General features: G+C 40.0%; 1 protein-coding gene across 15 annotated transcripts in view; it reads right to left on the reverse strand.

The window, feature by feature from the left end:
• NEK11 (NIMA related kinase 11) overlaps positions 1-15,630 on the reverse strand; it is a 281,512-nt gene that overhangs the window by 198,297 nt on the left and 67,585 nt on the right. For 12 of the 15 annotated variants that reach the window (XM_042237186.1, XM_042237180.1, XM_027960535.2 and 9 more), the window contains one exon: positions 2,456-2,574. The exons of 2 other annotated variants lie outside the window; for them this stretch is intronic. In XM_042237186.1, coding sequence (XP_042093120.1) covers positions 2,456-2,574 — 119 coding nt within the window. Of the gene's footprint in view, positions 1-2,455; positions 2,575-3,252; positions 3,363-15,630 lie in introns of all 15 variants that reach the window. One more of the 15 variants, XM_060395922.1, reaches the window with a different exon arrangement.

A 15,630-nucleotide genomic window follows, 5' to 3' on the forward strand; every position in this document is an offset into this window, starting at 1 on the left:
GGAAAAAAGATCTTGCTTTGGTGGGCAAGGTCTTGTTCAGTAAAGCTTTAATCCAATTATCTGCTGGTGGGTGGGGTTACAACTCCCTCCCTGGTAGTTGTTTGGCCTGAGGCAACCTAGCCCTGGGGTCTGCAGGCTCTTTGGTAAGGCTAATGGCTACCTTCTCGAGGGCTTACACCAAAGGGGACCTTCAAGGACTGCTGTGGCCAGTGCCCCATCCCTAGGTATGCCCTTGCCGAGCCACACCTCCACAGGAGACCCTCCAACACTAGTAGATGGCTTTGGTTCAGTCTCCTATGGGGTCACTGCTCCTTTCCTCTGGGTCTTGGTGCATGCAAGATTTTTTTGTGCCCTCCAAGGCTGGAGTCTCTGTCTCCCCCAGTCCTATGGAAGTCCTGTAATCAAATCGCACTGGCTTTCAAGGTCAGTCCCTTTGTTAGATCCCCAGGCTGTGAAGCCTGACATGGGATTCAGAGCCTTCACAACAGTGGGAGAAGTTCTTTGGCATTATTATTCTCCAGTTTGTGGGTCATCCACCCAGCGGGTATAGGATTTGATTTTATCATGATTGCAGTCATCTGGCTGTGGCTTCCTGTTTGTCTTTGGATGTGGGATATCTTTTTTTGCTGGGTTCCAGCATTCTCCTGTAGATGGTTGTTCAAGAGCTAGTTGTGATTTTTGTGCTCTTGCAGGAGGAGATGAGTGCATATCCTTCTACTCTGCCATCTTGAACCAGAAGAAGTTAGGCTTTATTTTTTGTTTTATTACTTTGTTGTTTAGTCACTAAGTCATGTCCAACTCTTTTGCAATCCCATGGACTGTAGCCCACCAGGCTCCTCTGTCCATGCGATTTCCCAGGCAAGAATGCGTTGTCATTTCCTTCTCCAGGTGATCTTCCTGACTTTTAACATGATTTAATAAGCGAACAAGTAAATTTAAGTATAAAATTGAAATTTATCAATCTGTAGAGAAAAACTTTGCAATAACTGGTACAAAAAATAATGAACGATGCATCATTTATTATCTGAATCACAAATTATGGTATTTCAGATCTATATATCCACAAATACCCAAATATTTAGCCCTATTTAATGACTTTCTTAGAATGCTGAAGGATTCAAAGCAAATTTAAATCCTCTCTTTAAAGGATTATTTTTAACTCATTTATTTTAACTATTACTTAGCCAATCAAAAATAAATAAAAAATGTTTGGGTTCCTAAATCAACCAGATTTCACTTTTGTATTTTGTACACTGAACGTCAAAGTTGGCATCTTTCTAGGTGTTGTTTTCCCTATGTCTAAGTTAACAAATATGCCAAGGAATAGTAGAGAAAATAAAAGGAATACAAATATAACTGTATGTACACAGAAGTCTTATATTAATCAGTTTTGGTAGTTTATTAAAAGATTGTTTCATATTTTATCATTGTCTCTTAGGATAGTTTGATACCATTCAAAAGATTGTTGTGAATTGTCAATAAGTCAGTGGCTGTCTCATCAAGCATGTGTTTCAGAAGATATACAGAATCAGCAGAAGAAGAAGCACCAAATAATTAGATTACTTTTTATGCTATCAGAAAGCACAGATGACACATTTAAACTATTTGACATTCATGGATTGCCAGGCCTTAGTGTACCCTACAAATTTCCACTTCTGTTCAAGAAGACTGTTACCACTCCTAAGTTGAAAGCTAACATGGATCCCTCAAAGCATTTACTTCTATTTGTCTATGTATGTTCATCTTTCCAAATGCATTCTTATCATATTATGGGTTTATAAAACATTTAACATCTAAAACATCTTGCTTTTGACCTGTAGGAAAAATAGTATAACATTAAAAAAAATTGAGGCCAATATTACAAAGGCAAATTATAAATAGTTGAACCCATATAGCATACTTCGACCTTCTTTATCAGATACTTAATGTCAAAACTGACTTTTGGTCCAAACACTTATATCGTCTGCCTTAATTCTTTAGCTCATCTTGGGATGTGAGCACATCTAGATGTGTACTGACATACTCCAAAGTAACCCCACAATCTATCTGAAGTATGCTAGGGTATTCACAGCTCAAGCCTGCTGGAAGATGTAATAAATTCATAGTATGCTAAGGTACCAGAAAAATGCTTATGGCTCACAGGATAGGATCAGATATAGAGAAATATGTTTAATACAAGTTTCTGTTTTGTATTTAAAGTCAGTGTAATTTTTAGAACAACAAAAAAGGTAATCAAGTAAATCCTCTAGGTATAATTATTCGACAGTTTCTTCATAAAAAAGCATATCATAGATGTCTAAGTATAGTCATTTACCTTTGGACTTGCTTCCTTTTCACAGAAGCAAGTTACATGAAACTTGCTTCCAAAATTTCCCAACTACCTCCCAAATTTCATTTTTCATGTTCAGACATGACTGTGAAAAAAACCCTGTGCCTCAGTAACAAATGAACATACCTTTCATGCATGTAGTCAACTCCCAGCAACAGCTGGATAAACCATTCTATTATCTGACTCTCTGGAAAGGTTTTTCCAACTTCTTTATATTCTTGAATTTTACAGTCCAGGTCTCGACCCTGAAACAAAACAGTGCATGTGTGTGTGTGTGTGTGTATATATATATATTTATGTTTCCTTCAGTTATTAATACTATCACTGCAAGACCTCTCAACTTGGCCAAAAGCTGCCAGCCTCTGGAGCCCTCTTCTCAACTAGGCATCTCCTTTGGTCAAAAAAGACTTGAACAAATGCTAACATATTTCTAACAGCTCAAAGTCACATTCCTAGGATGACCATAGTCCCCCTTAATGTGCCTGTTTGAGAAAACCCAAGGCTGCCAAAAAAACCTGTTCCAGCTACACCTCAAGATGGAGCCCCTGTTCCCTACTCACTGGGGAGGGCAGGAGCCCAACTTCAATAAGTGCCAGCTAGCAAAATCAGATGGTTCAGAGGAACCAACTGCCTTCCCACTTTGTCATAGTTCAGCTCCCTGACAGCTCAGGCCCCTGCCTTCATTGCCTCCTCTGCCTCCACTCCATTGTTGTTCAGCCGCTACGGCATGTCCAGATCTTTGTGACACTATGGACTGCAGCACAACAGACTTCCCTGTCCTTCACTATCTCCCAGACTTTGCTCAAACTCATGCCCATTGAGTAGATGATACCATCCAACCATCTCATCCTTTGCTGCCCCCTTCTCCCACCCTCAATCTTAGGGTCAACATTAGGGTCTTTTCCAGTGAGTCAGCTCTTTACCTCAGGTTGCCAAAGTACTGGAGTTTCAGTTTCAACATCAGTCCTTCCGATGAATACTTAGGGTTGACTGGTTTGATCTCCTTGCAGTCCAAGGGACTCTCAAGAGTCTCCTGTAGCACCACAGTTGAAAAGCATCAGTTCTTCGGCGCTCAGCCTTCTTTATGGTCCAACTTTCAAATTCATACATGACTACTGGAAAACCACAGCTTTGACTATAGGGATCTTTGTCAGCACTGTGTCCACTTTATGTGGACTCTATCCATTCCATTACTCTCCCTTTAAATTGCCCAGTCACTTCGTGCACAGCACAGTAGAGCTCAATTCTTTCTACTCCCATCAGTGTTTACTGAAGAAACTCTGTCTTTAGCACTTTATCTCACGCCAGAACAAAATTCTTCTAAAGGGTATTAGCTTTTAATATATTACCTAAATATTACCTAAAATTGTTATTATATTACATTACATATTAATATGTAACCACATAAAACTAGGATAATTCTCCTTATGCTTAGAATTTTACATAACTATAAAACCCCCAGAAAACATCTATTTCTGTTTTATTGACTATGCCAAAGTCTTTGACTGTGTGGATCACAATAAACTGTGGAAAATTCTTAAAGAGATGGAAATACCAGATGAGCTGACCTGTCTCTTGAGAAACCTGTCTGCAGGTCAGGAAGCAACAGTTAGAACTAGACATGTGTAGGGAACAAGGTATAAAGAAGGTTGAGATGTGCTTGCAAACGAGACTCTCAACCAGGGCTGAACATTCTTGCAAACAAGACGTTCTGCCCAGTGTAAGGAACTAGGTATAAAGAAGGTTGAGAAGTGCTTGCAAACGAGACTCTCAACCAGGGCTGAACACTCTTGCAAACGAGATGTTCTGCCCAATGTAGGGAACTAGGTATAAGAAAGGTTGAGAAATGCTTGCAAACGAGACTCTCAACCAGGGCTGAACATTCTTGCAAACGAGATGTTCAGCTAAGAATCCTATTTGTTCCCGTGGGAAAAGAACATTTCTTGCACACAACGATGTTTCTCTGATTCCTCAAAAGGAGCAGACCCTGGGACAAAACGGATTCTAAGTTGATAAGGAAGTTCCCCAAAACAAAGTCTTAGCTGCAGTAAATAAGTCAAGGTAAAGGTTATCTCGCCCTGCGCCTGCGCACTGTATAGTCTCTGAATCATAGTGCTTGGCAGCTTGCCCTGTAGGTTGTTGTGCAAGGGATATAAAATAAAGCAGCTGTAAGAAGCCTGTGTTAAAAATATAAAGATTCAAACCACTCTGCAGTGTTGGTGTTTCATTCCATCGCCAGCAGACATGGAATAACAGACTGGTTCCAAATAGGAAAAGGAGTACGTCAAGGCTGTACATTGTCATCCTGCTTATTGAAAGTATATGCAGAGTACATCATGAGAAATGCTGGGCTGGAAGAAGCACAAGCTGGAATCAAGATTGCTGGGAGAAATATCAATAACCTCAGATATGCAGACAACACCACTCTTATGGCAGAAAGTGAAGAGGAACTAAAAAGCCTCTTGATGAAAGTGAAAGAGGAGAGTGAAAAAGTTGGCTTAAAGGTCAACATTCAGAAAACGAAGATCATGGCATCTGGTCCCATCACTTCATGGCATATAGATGGGGAAACAGTGTCAGACTTTATTTTTGGGGGCTCCAAAATCACTGCAGATGGTGATTGCAGCCAAGAAATTAAGACGCTTACTCCTTGGAAGGAAAGTTGTGACCAACCTAGACAGCATATTAACAAGCAGAGACATTACTTTGCCAACAAAGGTCCATCTAGTCAAAGCTATAATAATAATATAATTGACACTTCAAAGTGAAATGTCAAAAGAAGGGTGTACACAAACACTCTTCTCAGGTAGACACATAAGAATAACAAATGTACTAGTTTTTAGCATTAAGCAAAGGACATATTCTACCGACAAGAGGACAGAATGCCAAAAAATTAAATTAATTGGAGAGCTGGGTCTTATCCTCCTTAAGTTATTCCCCACCCTGAAGTTTTCATTCTGCATGTTTATCTGTAAGAAAAGCTATTTGTCTTGTATTTACTTTGTTCTTTAATAAACACTCTGTAGATTTTCTTAGGATTTAATTAAGGTGGTCAAATCACTCACAAATTAAGACACAAGGAATTTCATACAAAAAGAAAGAAACAATTTTTTGTGAAGTAGTCTGATTTTAATTGAGCATTTATTTCTTTTGTTAAGCCATCATCGAAATAAAAATCAAATGTTTTGGATGAAATGTCACAGTTTGGTTTCACAAGTTCTTATTACAGTATCTGTAGGCCCGTTCTGTTTCCTTGACTTTGTATTTGAGAAATATTTAACGATAACTTTCATTGCTAAAGCAACTCTAATGAGAAGGTTCAAGAAGACTTTAACTTGAGCCAATATTAATGTTGTTCTAAGTCTATGCTGCTGACAGAAAATGTTTTCCTTCACTAATGTCATCCCCTTGAAAGTTGCAATAAAAGCCCTGATGTTAAATTCTAAGGTTTCAAAAATCTGTAACCCAAAATGTGCCATTTGATGGATTAATGGTCTTGCCTTCTTCCACCATCCAAGTTATCCAACATGAGATTGAAATGCCAAAACCTTGAAGAAATGAAGAGCAACTCAGATACAATGTCTGAAGTCCATCTTTGATTGCCATTAAAAAGTTTTAAATCTTAAAAGAACTTCATTTTAAAAGTTAATCTGTTTTTTTAAGTCATCAATAGAAGCACTTATATCCGGTTTAAAGGAGGGAGGGGAGCCTTCTCAGAGCCTGAGTACAATGCAACTGCAATGTTCAGAGCATACACAAAGGGCAAAATAATCTCAGAATTTCAGGGCTAGAAGCAGTTTGAAAAATTGTTCTGCCCTACTTCTTCATTTTAAAATGAAAGAGCTGCCCCTGATTAATTTTCTGGGCTGACATCTTAAGATTCAGCTCCCTCACACTCTACATCACTCCCTCACTCTACATCTCCTTTAAATAATGTTCTGACACATCCTTCCAGTAGACCTCAAAATTTTGCATGTGTCAGACACATCCAAGTAGAATGTTTAAAATGTATATTCCTGCGCTGTATCAACAGAGGCTCTGATTTGGTAAATTAGGAGAGGACCAAAGAATTCTGTATTTTTAACAAGCATCCTAAGTGACTTTGGGACAGGTTATAGACCACACTTTAAGAAAATGCTGTTAGACAGTAACACAGATGGGCCAAATATCTCACCTACTAATGGGAACATTTTGTCCAATAGTTTGAAAATTTTCAAAGGCAAAAGATGTATTTGAGAAAGTCAATGTTGAATAAGACTTTATAATGATATGGTTTTAAATTTGTAAGTGGAGTTCATAAAAAGTGGGGAAAATGTCAAATCATGTTATGTTCTCAAAATAAGGAGACCCAGTTTCTAAATAGTTACTAAAGAATACCATGTAGTATCATGCTGTTTATGTCTGATAATATAACTGAGCACTCTTGGGTTTAGTTGCCAATTTTCTTCCAAATCCTTTTAGTGTACGTTTCTTCCTGCTGAGGTAAATGTACATGAATTAGAATAAAATGGTACAACTTACTTTTTCTTAAGAAGTGACATGAAATAATGCTCTCATCTATAAATGTGATGCCAAAGTCCACATACTTTCTACTTTCAAACCCTATCTAGTCTCCTATTGATAGAAAATACAATAATTAAATCATCATTACATTAAGACATATTTGTGTATTCAAATTGATACACATGTATTTCTGTATCTATGCATATGCATGAATTATATTAAAAAAGGTAGATAAAGACACAAAACATAAGTGAAAATAAGCCAAGGGAAGGAGCAGCTTTCATGTGCAACATGATCTGGTGAGCACGTGCACTGTGAGATGACAGCCACAGTTAAGTTGATTGACACATCCAATATCTCAGATGGTTCGTGTGTGCATGCATCTGTGTATGTGTGTGGGTATGCACATACATGTGTGTTGAGAGCACTTAAGATCTAATCTCTTGACAAATTTCAGGTGTACACAGCAGTATTGCTAACCATGGTCATGCTGTACATCAGATTCCCCAGAACTTGTTCATCTTGTAAGTTAAAGTGTTATTTTCATATTTTGCACCAATTCACAAAGACAGGCTTGATTAGTGTGGCTGTGTTAAAATCTATCTTTAGTTTAGAGCCACCATCTGAAACATGTTTGGTTAGCACTGCTGATATGAACAATAAAATAATCCAACTATATTAATTCATGTCCAGGTAGAAAGAGATAATTTCATGTTTGGGAAGATAGGAACCATGAACTATTTGGTTGACCCCATTAAATATTAAGGGAGGAACAGGAGTAAGCCAAGTTAAAAAAAAAAAGAAAAAGAGAGCTTTCCCTGTTCCCCTGTGACCCTGGTCCTGCTCTGGATAAAATCCAACATTCCAGACATGAGATTGCCAGAAAATCACTCCACCTCTCCAGAGTCCCGTTTTCTCATATTTTCTCATCTACAAAATATAACTAAGAAATAAGAACAACATTCTAGCAATCAGAATTCAACAACACATTAAAAAGATCATACACCATGATCAAGTGGGCTTTATCCCAGGGGTGCAATGATTCTTCAATAACCACAAATCAGTCAATGTAATACACCACATTAACAAACTGAAAAATAAAAGCCATATGATTATTTCAATAGCTGCAGAGAAAGCCTTTGGCAAAATTCAACATCCACTTATGATAAAAACTCTCCAGAAAGCAGGAATAGAAGGAACATACCTCAACATAATAAAAGCTATATATGACAAACCCACAGCAAACACTACCCTCAATGGTGAAAAATTGAAAGCATTTTCCCCAAATTCAGGAACAAAACAAGGGTACCCACTTTCACCACTACTATTCAACATAATTTTGGAAGTTTTGGCCACAGCAATCAGAGCAGAAAAAGAAATAAAAGGAATCCAGATTGGAAAAAAGAAGTAAAACTCTCACTGTTTGCAGAACACATGATCCTCTACATAGAAAACCCTATAGACTCTGCCAGAAAATTACTAGAGCTAATCAATGAATATAGTAAAATTGCAGGATATAAAATCAACACACAGAAATCCCTTGTATTCCTATACACTAATAATGAGAAAATAGAAAAAGAAATGAAGGAAACAATTCCATTCACCATTGCAACGAAGAGAATAAAATACTTAGGAATATATCTACCTAAAGAAACTAGAGACCTATATATAGAAAACTATAAAACACTGGTGAAAGAAATCAAAGAGGACAGTAATAGATGGAGAAATATACCATGTTCATGGATCAGAAGAATCACTATAGTGAAAATGAGTATACTACCCAAAGCAATCTATAGATTCAATGCAATACCTATCAAGCTACCCACGGTATTTTTCACAGAGCTAGAACAAATAATTTCACAATTCGTATGGAAATACGAAATACCTCAAATAGCCAAAGCAATCTTGAGAAGGAAGAATGGAACTGGAGGAATCAACCTGCCTGACTTCAGGCTCTACTACAAAGCCACAGTCATCAAGACAGTATGGTACTGGCACAAAGACAGACATATAGATCAATGGAACAAAATAGAAAGCCCAGATATAAATCCACGCACCTATGGACACCTTACCTTCGACAAAGGAGGCAAGAATATGCAATGGAGAAAAGACAATCTCTTTAACAAGTGGTGCTGGGAAAACTGGTCAACCACTTGTAAAAGAATGAAACTAGAACACTTTCTAACACCGCACACAAAAATAAACTCAAAATGGATTAAAGATCTAAACATAAGACCAGAAACTATAAAACTCCTAGAGGAGAACATAGGCAAAACACTCTCCAACATAAATCACAGCAGGCTCCTCTATGACCCACCTCCCAGAATATTGGAAATGAAAGCAAAAATAAACAAATGGGATCTAATTAAAATTAGAAACTTCTGCACAATAAAAGGAACTATAAGCAAGGTGAATAGACAGCCTTCTGAATGGGAGAAAATAATAGCAAAGGAAGCAATTGACAAACAACTCACCTCAAAAATATACAAGCAACTCCTGCAGCTCAATTCCAGAAAACTAAATGACCCAATCAAAAAATGGGCCAAAGAACTAAACAGACATTTCTCCAAAGAAGACATACAGATGGCTAACAAACACATGAAAAGATGCTCAACATCACTCATTATCAGAGAAATGCAAATCAAAACCACAATGAGGTACCATTTCATGCTAGTCAGAATGGCTGCAATCCAAAAGCCTACAAGCAATACATGCTGGAGAGGGTGTGGAGAAAAGGGAACCCTCTTACACTGTTGATGGGAATGCAAACTAGTATAGCCACTATGGAGAACAGTGTGGAGATTCCAAGCGTCTGCCTGCAATGCGGGAGACTCGGGTTCAATTCCTGGGTGGGGAAGGTCCCCTGGAAAAGGAAATGGCAATCCACTCCAGCACTCTTGCCTGGAAAATCCCATGGACAGAGAAGCCTGCAGGCTACAGTCTGTGGGGTTGCAAAGAGTCGGACACGACTGAGCGACTTCACTTTCACTTTCACTATGACCCAGTAATCCCACTGCTGGGCATACACACCGACCAAGGAAACCAGAATTGAAAGAGACACATGTACCCCAATGTTCATCGCAGCACTGTTTATAATAGCCAGGACATGGAAGCAACTTAGATGTCCATCAGCAGATGAATGGATAAGAAAGCTGTAGTATATATACACAATGGAGTATTACTCAGCCATTAAAAAGAACACATTTGAATCAGTTCTAATGAGGTGGATGAAACTGGAGCCGATTATACAGAGTGAAGTAAGCCAGAAAGAAAAACACCAATACAGTATACTAATGCATATATATGGAATTTAGAAAGATGGCAATGATAATCCTGTATGCAAGACAGCAAAAGAGACACAGATGTATAGAACAGTCTTTTGGACTCTGTGGGAGAGGGAGAGGGTGGGATGATTTGGGAGACTGGCATTCAAACATGTATAATATCATATAAGAAACAAATCACCAGTCTAGATTCGATGCATGATACAGGATGCTTGGGGCTGGTGCACTGGGATGACCCAGATGGATGGGATGGGGAGGGAGGTGGGAGTGGGGTTCAGGGTGGGGAACACATGTACACCTGTGGTGGATTCATGTTGATGTATGGCAAAACCAATACAATACTGTAAAGTAATTAGCCTCCAATTAAAATAAAGAAATTTAAATTTTAAAAAAATCTACTTCCCTTTGAAAAAGAATGGGGGCATGGTTAGAGGACACAGGAGCCAATTTGAAGAAGCCCTACAAGCCAAAGCTGTGCCAAGTTAAGAAACAAAATAATAATGATAGCATCGGGCAATAACCCATAGAATAAAATAAATATCCATGAGTCCATACTGATACAAATAATTGAATAAAGACATCAACGGAAGGTAAGGAACAATGGGATAGCTCTTTCTAACAGAAGAACCCTAATTAGTAAACGTAGAAAGAATGAGGAAAATCCATAATCAAAATTAGGCAAACATAACAGTAAAGCTGCTGCTGCTAAGTCACTTCAGCCGTGTCCTACTCTGTGCAACCCCAGAGACAGCAGCCCACCAGGCTCCCCCATCCCTGGGATTCTCCAAGCAATTAACACTGGAGTGGGTTGCCGTTTCCTTCTCCAATGCATGAAAGTGACAAGTAAAAGTGAAGTTGCTCAGTCGTTTCCGACCCTCAGCGACCCCATGGATTGCAGCCTTCCAGGCTCCTCCATCCATAGGATTTTCCAGGCAAGAGTACTGGGTGGGGTGCCATTGCCTTCTCCGAACAGTAAAGCAGCTCCAGGCAACTACCGCTAAAAAAAATGCAAATATCAGGGCATGAAAGTTTGAAAAGAAATAGGATAGAAAGTTACTCAGAGAACCAGGAGAACAAGACGGGGTAATTTTCATGAATAAGAGCACCCAGCTAATGGCCTGAGAGGAAAATCACACCAACCAGCAGGGCCCACCAGATTCCCCCCTCACCAGCTCCCCGCTCCCCCACCCAACCCTGTTCACAGCTGAGCTTCATCTTTGCTCAGTGACCCATAAATGCTGACCCAGTTTTCATTTATGACTCTGCCTTTCTGTTTCTACACTGGCCATCCTCCCTCTTTTGCAGTTCTTCTCCCTGGTAGCCCATTAGATCACCTGGAGAGCTTTCAAAAGTCCTTCTGGGTCATACCCCAGACCAATTAAATCAGACTTTCAGGAGGAGAGCCTCAGCCCTCAGGAGTTTTGAAAGCTTTCCAGATGATTCCAGAGTGCAGCCAAGGTTGAGCACTACCACTATATTGATATAATTTTTATTTAGCCATGTTAATATCACAGTGCAGGAAAAAGACGTCTAACCTTCTCTGCTTTCTGGCAAAGTGATTTCAACATATATGACAGATAGAAGGATGCAATATTTAATCTTTTACACATCAGCACTTGACAGAAATAAGGTGGGAAGCAGCTGGAAGCAAATGGTTAAGAATTCGTCAAAAGGAAGGAAATTTCCTGAGTACTAACTTCTTTGTGGCTCACTACACGGGTTCATGATGTGACACAAAAATGAATTAGAAAAAGATCAGTCCCTCACGCTGAGAGTCTGAGATGGATTATACTATGTATAATGTGCTGAGTGTCACCCAGCTGAAACGCTATGAGAGTCAGGGATTGAGGGAGGGGTGATTTTCAGCCAGGAAATAACAGGAGTCTTTGTAGAGGGGGTGGCATTTCATAGGGCCTGGGAGGATGGGTGGGCAGTGAAAACTTGGAGCCAGGAGGAAGGATGTTGTGAAAGGGCAGAGATAAAGAGGTGTGAGACTGTGGAGAGGAGGCAGGGGACAGCAGGTAGTCCTATTCCCCAGGCTGGAAGAGAATAAAGACACTAATATTTGAAATATTCTGTCACTTTTGTAGTTTGGGTACTATTCCCCATTGAAGATTTGGTTACATCTTGACAGGAAGTTGTGAGAATCAGGTTATTTGCTTTTTACATTCATAACTGGTCTTCCCTGGTGGTTCTGTGGTAAAGAATCTGCCTGCAATGTAGGAGACTCAGGTTCAATCCCTAGGCCAGGAAGATCCCCTAGAAAAGGAAATGGCAACACACTCCAGTATTCTTATCTGGGAAATTCCATGGACAGAGAAGCCTGGCAGGCTACAGTCCCTGGGGTCACAAACAGCCAAACACCATGTTGAACTAAACAACAACACAACACTCACAACCTGATGTGATGAGTCCAAAGTGTTGTGGGCCTTGTGAATGCATTAATATGTATTTCAATCTTGAAAGGCCTCAGATTAAATTACAGAGGAGGAAACTTGGAGATTAAAAAACACCAGCTATTTCAATGGTGATAACATTCCCTATGAGGTACAAGTCTGGCCATCTGCCATTTCCAGTATTATTATTTTACCTCAATAAAAAGAGGATAATACCAGGCTTCTGTGAGTTAAGATGAAGTTTGGGTGTGAAGATGAGAAATATCTCGGTTAGCAAGGAGAAATAGCGACCCACACACGTCGTCATCCCTCCGAGTCATGAGTGCATGCTGACAGCTCAGCAGGTGGAGCCAGGAAGCCCCGCAGCTGTTCCCTGGCTGCTGGCCAAGGCCATTACCATGGCAACGCCCCTAGGGTGGGAGGAGCAGCTTAGCCTGTGAAACAACCAGCATTTAAAAAGTAACACAAATGATCCTGGATTGGATCCTGCGGGAGAAAAAAATTCCTGTAGAAATGTCCTCTTTAAAGATATAATTGGGACAGATGGGCTCAATTTGAGTGTGAATTGTGGGTTAGATGGGTGTTTCCCAAATTTCAGTGTACTTCAGGCTCACCTGGTGGGCTTGGCAAAACACAGATGGCCGGACCCCACCCCCAGAGTTTCCAGATTCATTATGGCTGAGGTGGAAGCTAACAATCTGTGTTTCTCACTAAAGATTCCAAATGATGCTGATGCTGCTGGTATGGGGTCGCACACTGAGAATCACTGTATGACACACTGGCATTGCATCAGTGTTCATTTCCTGAGTTTGATCTTTTTACTGTAGTTATGTTAAGGAAATATCCTTCGTCTTAGAAAACACTCACAGGAGGATTTAGGACAAAGGAGCAACGGGTCTGCAACTTACTGTCACGTGGTTCAGGAAAAAAGTAGATAGACAGATAAACAGAATAACAAAGCAAACGTGGGAAACAACAACTGGTAAACCTGGATGAAATTAAAAGACCCTTACACCTTGGAAAAAAAGTTATGACCAACCTAGACAACATATATTAAAAAGCAGAGACATTACTTTGCCAACAAAGGTCCATCTATTCAAGGCTATGGTTTTTCCAGTAGTCATGTATGGATGTGAGAGTTGGGCTATAAAGAAAGCTGAGCACCAAAGAATCGATGCTTTTGAACTGTTGTGTTGGAGAAGACTCTTCAGAGTCCCTTGGACTGCAGGGAGATCCAACCAGTCCATCCTAAAGGAAATCAGTTCTGGATATCCATTGGAAGGACTGATGCTGAAGCTGAAACTGCAATACTTTGGCCACCTGATGCAAAGAACTGCTTCATTTGAAAAGACCCTGCTGGAAAAGATTGAAGGTGGGAGGAGAAGGGGACGAGAGGATGAGATGGTTAGATGGCATCACTGACTCAATGGACATGAGTCTGAGTAAACTCTGGGAGTTAGTGATGGACAGGGAGGCCTGGCGTGCTGCAGTCTGTGGAGCCACAAAGGGTCGGACATGACTGGGAGACTGAACTGAACTGAACTGAAATTTGGATGGAGGATATATGGGAGTTCACTGTGTTTTGCAACTTTTCTAGTAGATCCAAACTACATTTAAATTAATAATTAAAATTAATGTAAGGAAAGAAAGTTATAGTTTATCATCAAGATCTGTTCAATATGGTAGCCACTACCTACACATGGTTATTTACATTTAAATTAATTTAAATTAAATAAAGTTCAACATTGGAGAAGGCAATGGCAACCCACTCTAGTATTCTTGCCTGGCAAATCCCATGGATGGAGGAGCCTGGTAGGATGCAGTCCATGGGGTCGCTAGGAGTTGGACACAATTGAGCAACTTCACTTTCACTTTTTACTTTCATGCATTGGAGAAGGCAATGGCAACCCACTCCAGCGTTCTTGCCTGGAGAATCCCAGGGACGGGAGAGCCTGGAGGGCTGCTGTCTCTGGGGTCGCACAGAGTCGGACACGACTGAAGCGACTTAGCAGCAAAGTTCAACATTCAGCTCCTCAACCACACTAGCCATACTTCATCAGGTGCTAAAGAGTCATATGTGACTAGCAACTACCATATTGGACAGTGTGAGGAGCTGCATTAGGCATTACTGACAAAATGAAGGCATGGCCCCAGCCCCTTCTCCTCATTCCACAGGCACAGACCTGGGATGAAGGAGTTAGCTCTTGTGATTCTGACTTGTTTCTTCCTTTCTTCAATTGAGTTGGCTGGAAAGAATGTTAAGGTGCTTATTGTTCTTGAGAGAAGCATGAGAAAGCACAAAGCCTTCTACAGTTGTGCCCAGAAAATAATCTATAAAGTAACCATTGACATTTGTTCAAGGATTTTTGCAAAGAATGTCCAGGATGAGCATGTAGGCCACAGCTTGAGGCCATGGGAAAAACTGTTATCTGAGACCTGTTTGTGAGGGAAATGTTTATGGCAAAAGAAATTTGCTGAGTTAGGGTTTAGGAATAATTAAGAATAGTCAGAAGCCTGTTTAGGAGATAGTGAGCTTAGATACTAGAGGCAAACAGGATTTAAAAAGACAAGAAATAAACTGAGGAATATAGTATGTGGCCCAGATATAAGTTACAATGTAATCACAAGTAAACACGATTCTGAAAGAATCACTGAAGCAGGAACTCTGTTTGAAGGGCAACAATGAGACAATAATCTGGGTGAGGGGAAATTGAAAATGTCAAACCTCTGACCTAATGCTTTAGAAAAAGTATAAAAGAAAACCTGATACTTGAAATAAACAGGTAGTCCCGCACCTCGATCCAGAGGCTACATCATTTCCTGCCGACACTGCTTATCCCTTCAGGCTGGTCCCCTGGCTGCTGGAGCTGGACTCCGACAGGACAGCACAAACATTGAGCATTACCATCATCCCACAAAGTTCCACCGAACAGTTCTTACTACAGTGAAAAACACTTTACAACTGAGAAAGTCTCTGTGGAAAATTAAGTGTGCTGAAAGCAGCAGCAGAGGTAGCAGTAACAGTAAAAGCAATGGGAGTCAGTTGTTTCCCACAGATGGTAGTTTATTAACTGAATGGGGCAAAAAGAAAACATGATCAAATTATGGCTGATGGATC

Source organism: Ovis aries, chromosome 1, assembly GCF_016772045.2.
Source record: "Ovis aries strain OAR_USU_Benz2616 breed Rambouillet chromosome 1, ARS-UI_Ramb_v3.0, whole genome shotgun sequence".
Classification (NCBI taxonomy): Eukaryota; Metazoa; Chordata; class Mammalia; order Artiodactyla; family Bovidae; genus Ovis; species Ovis aries.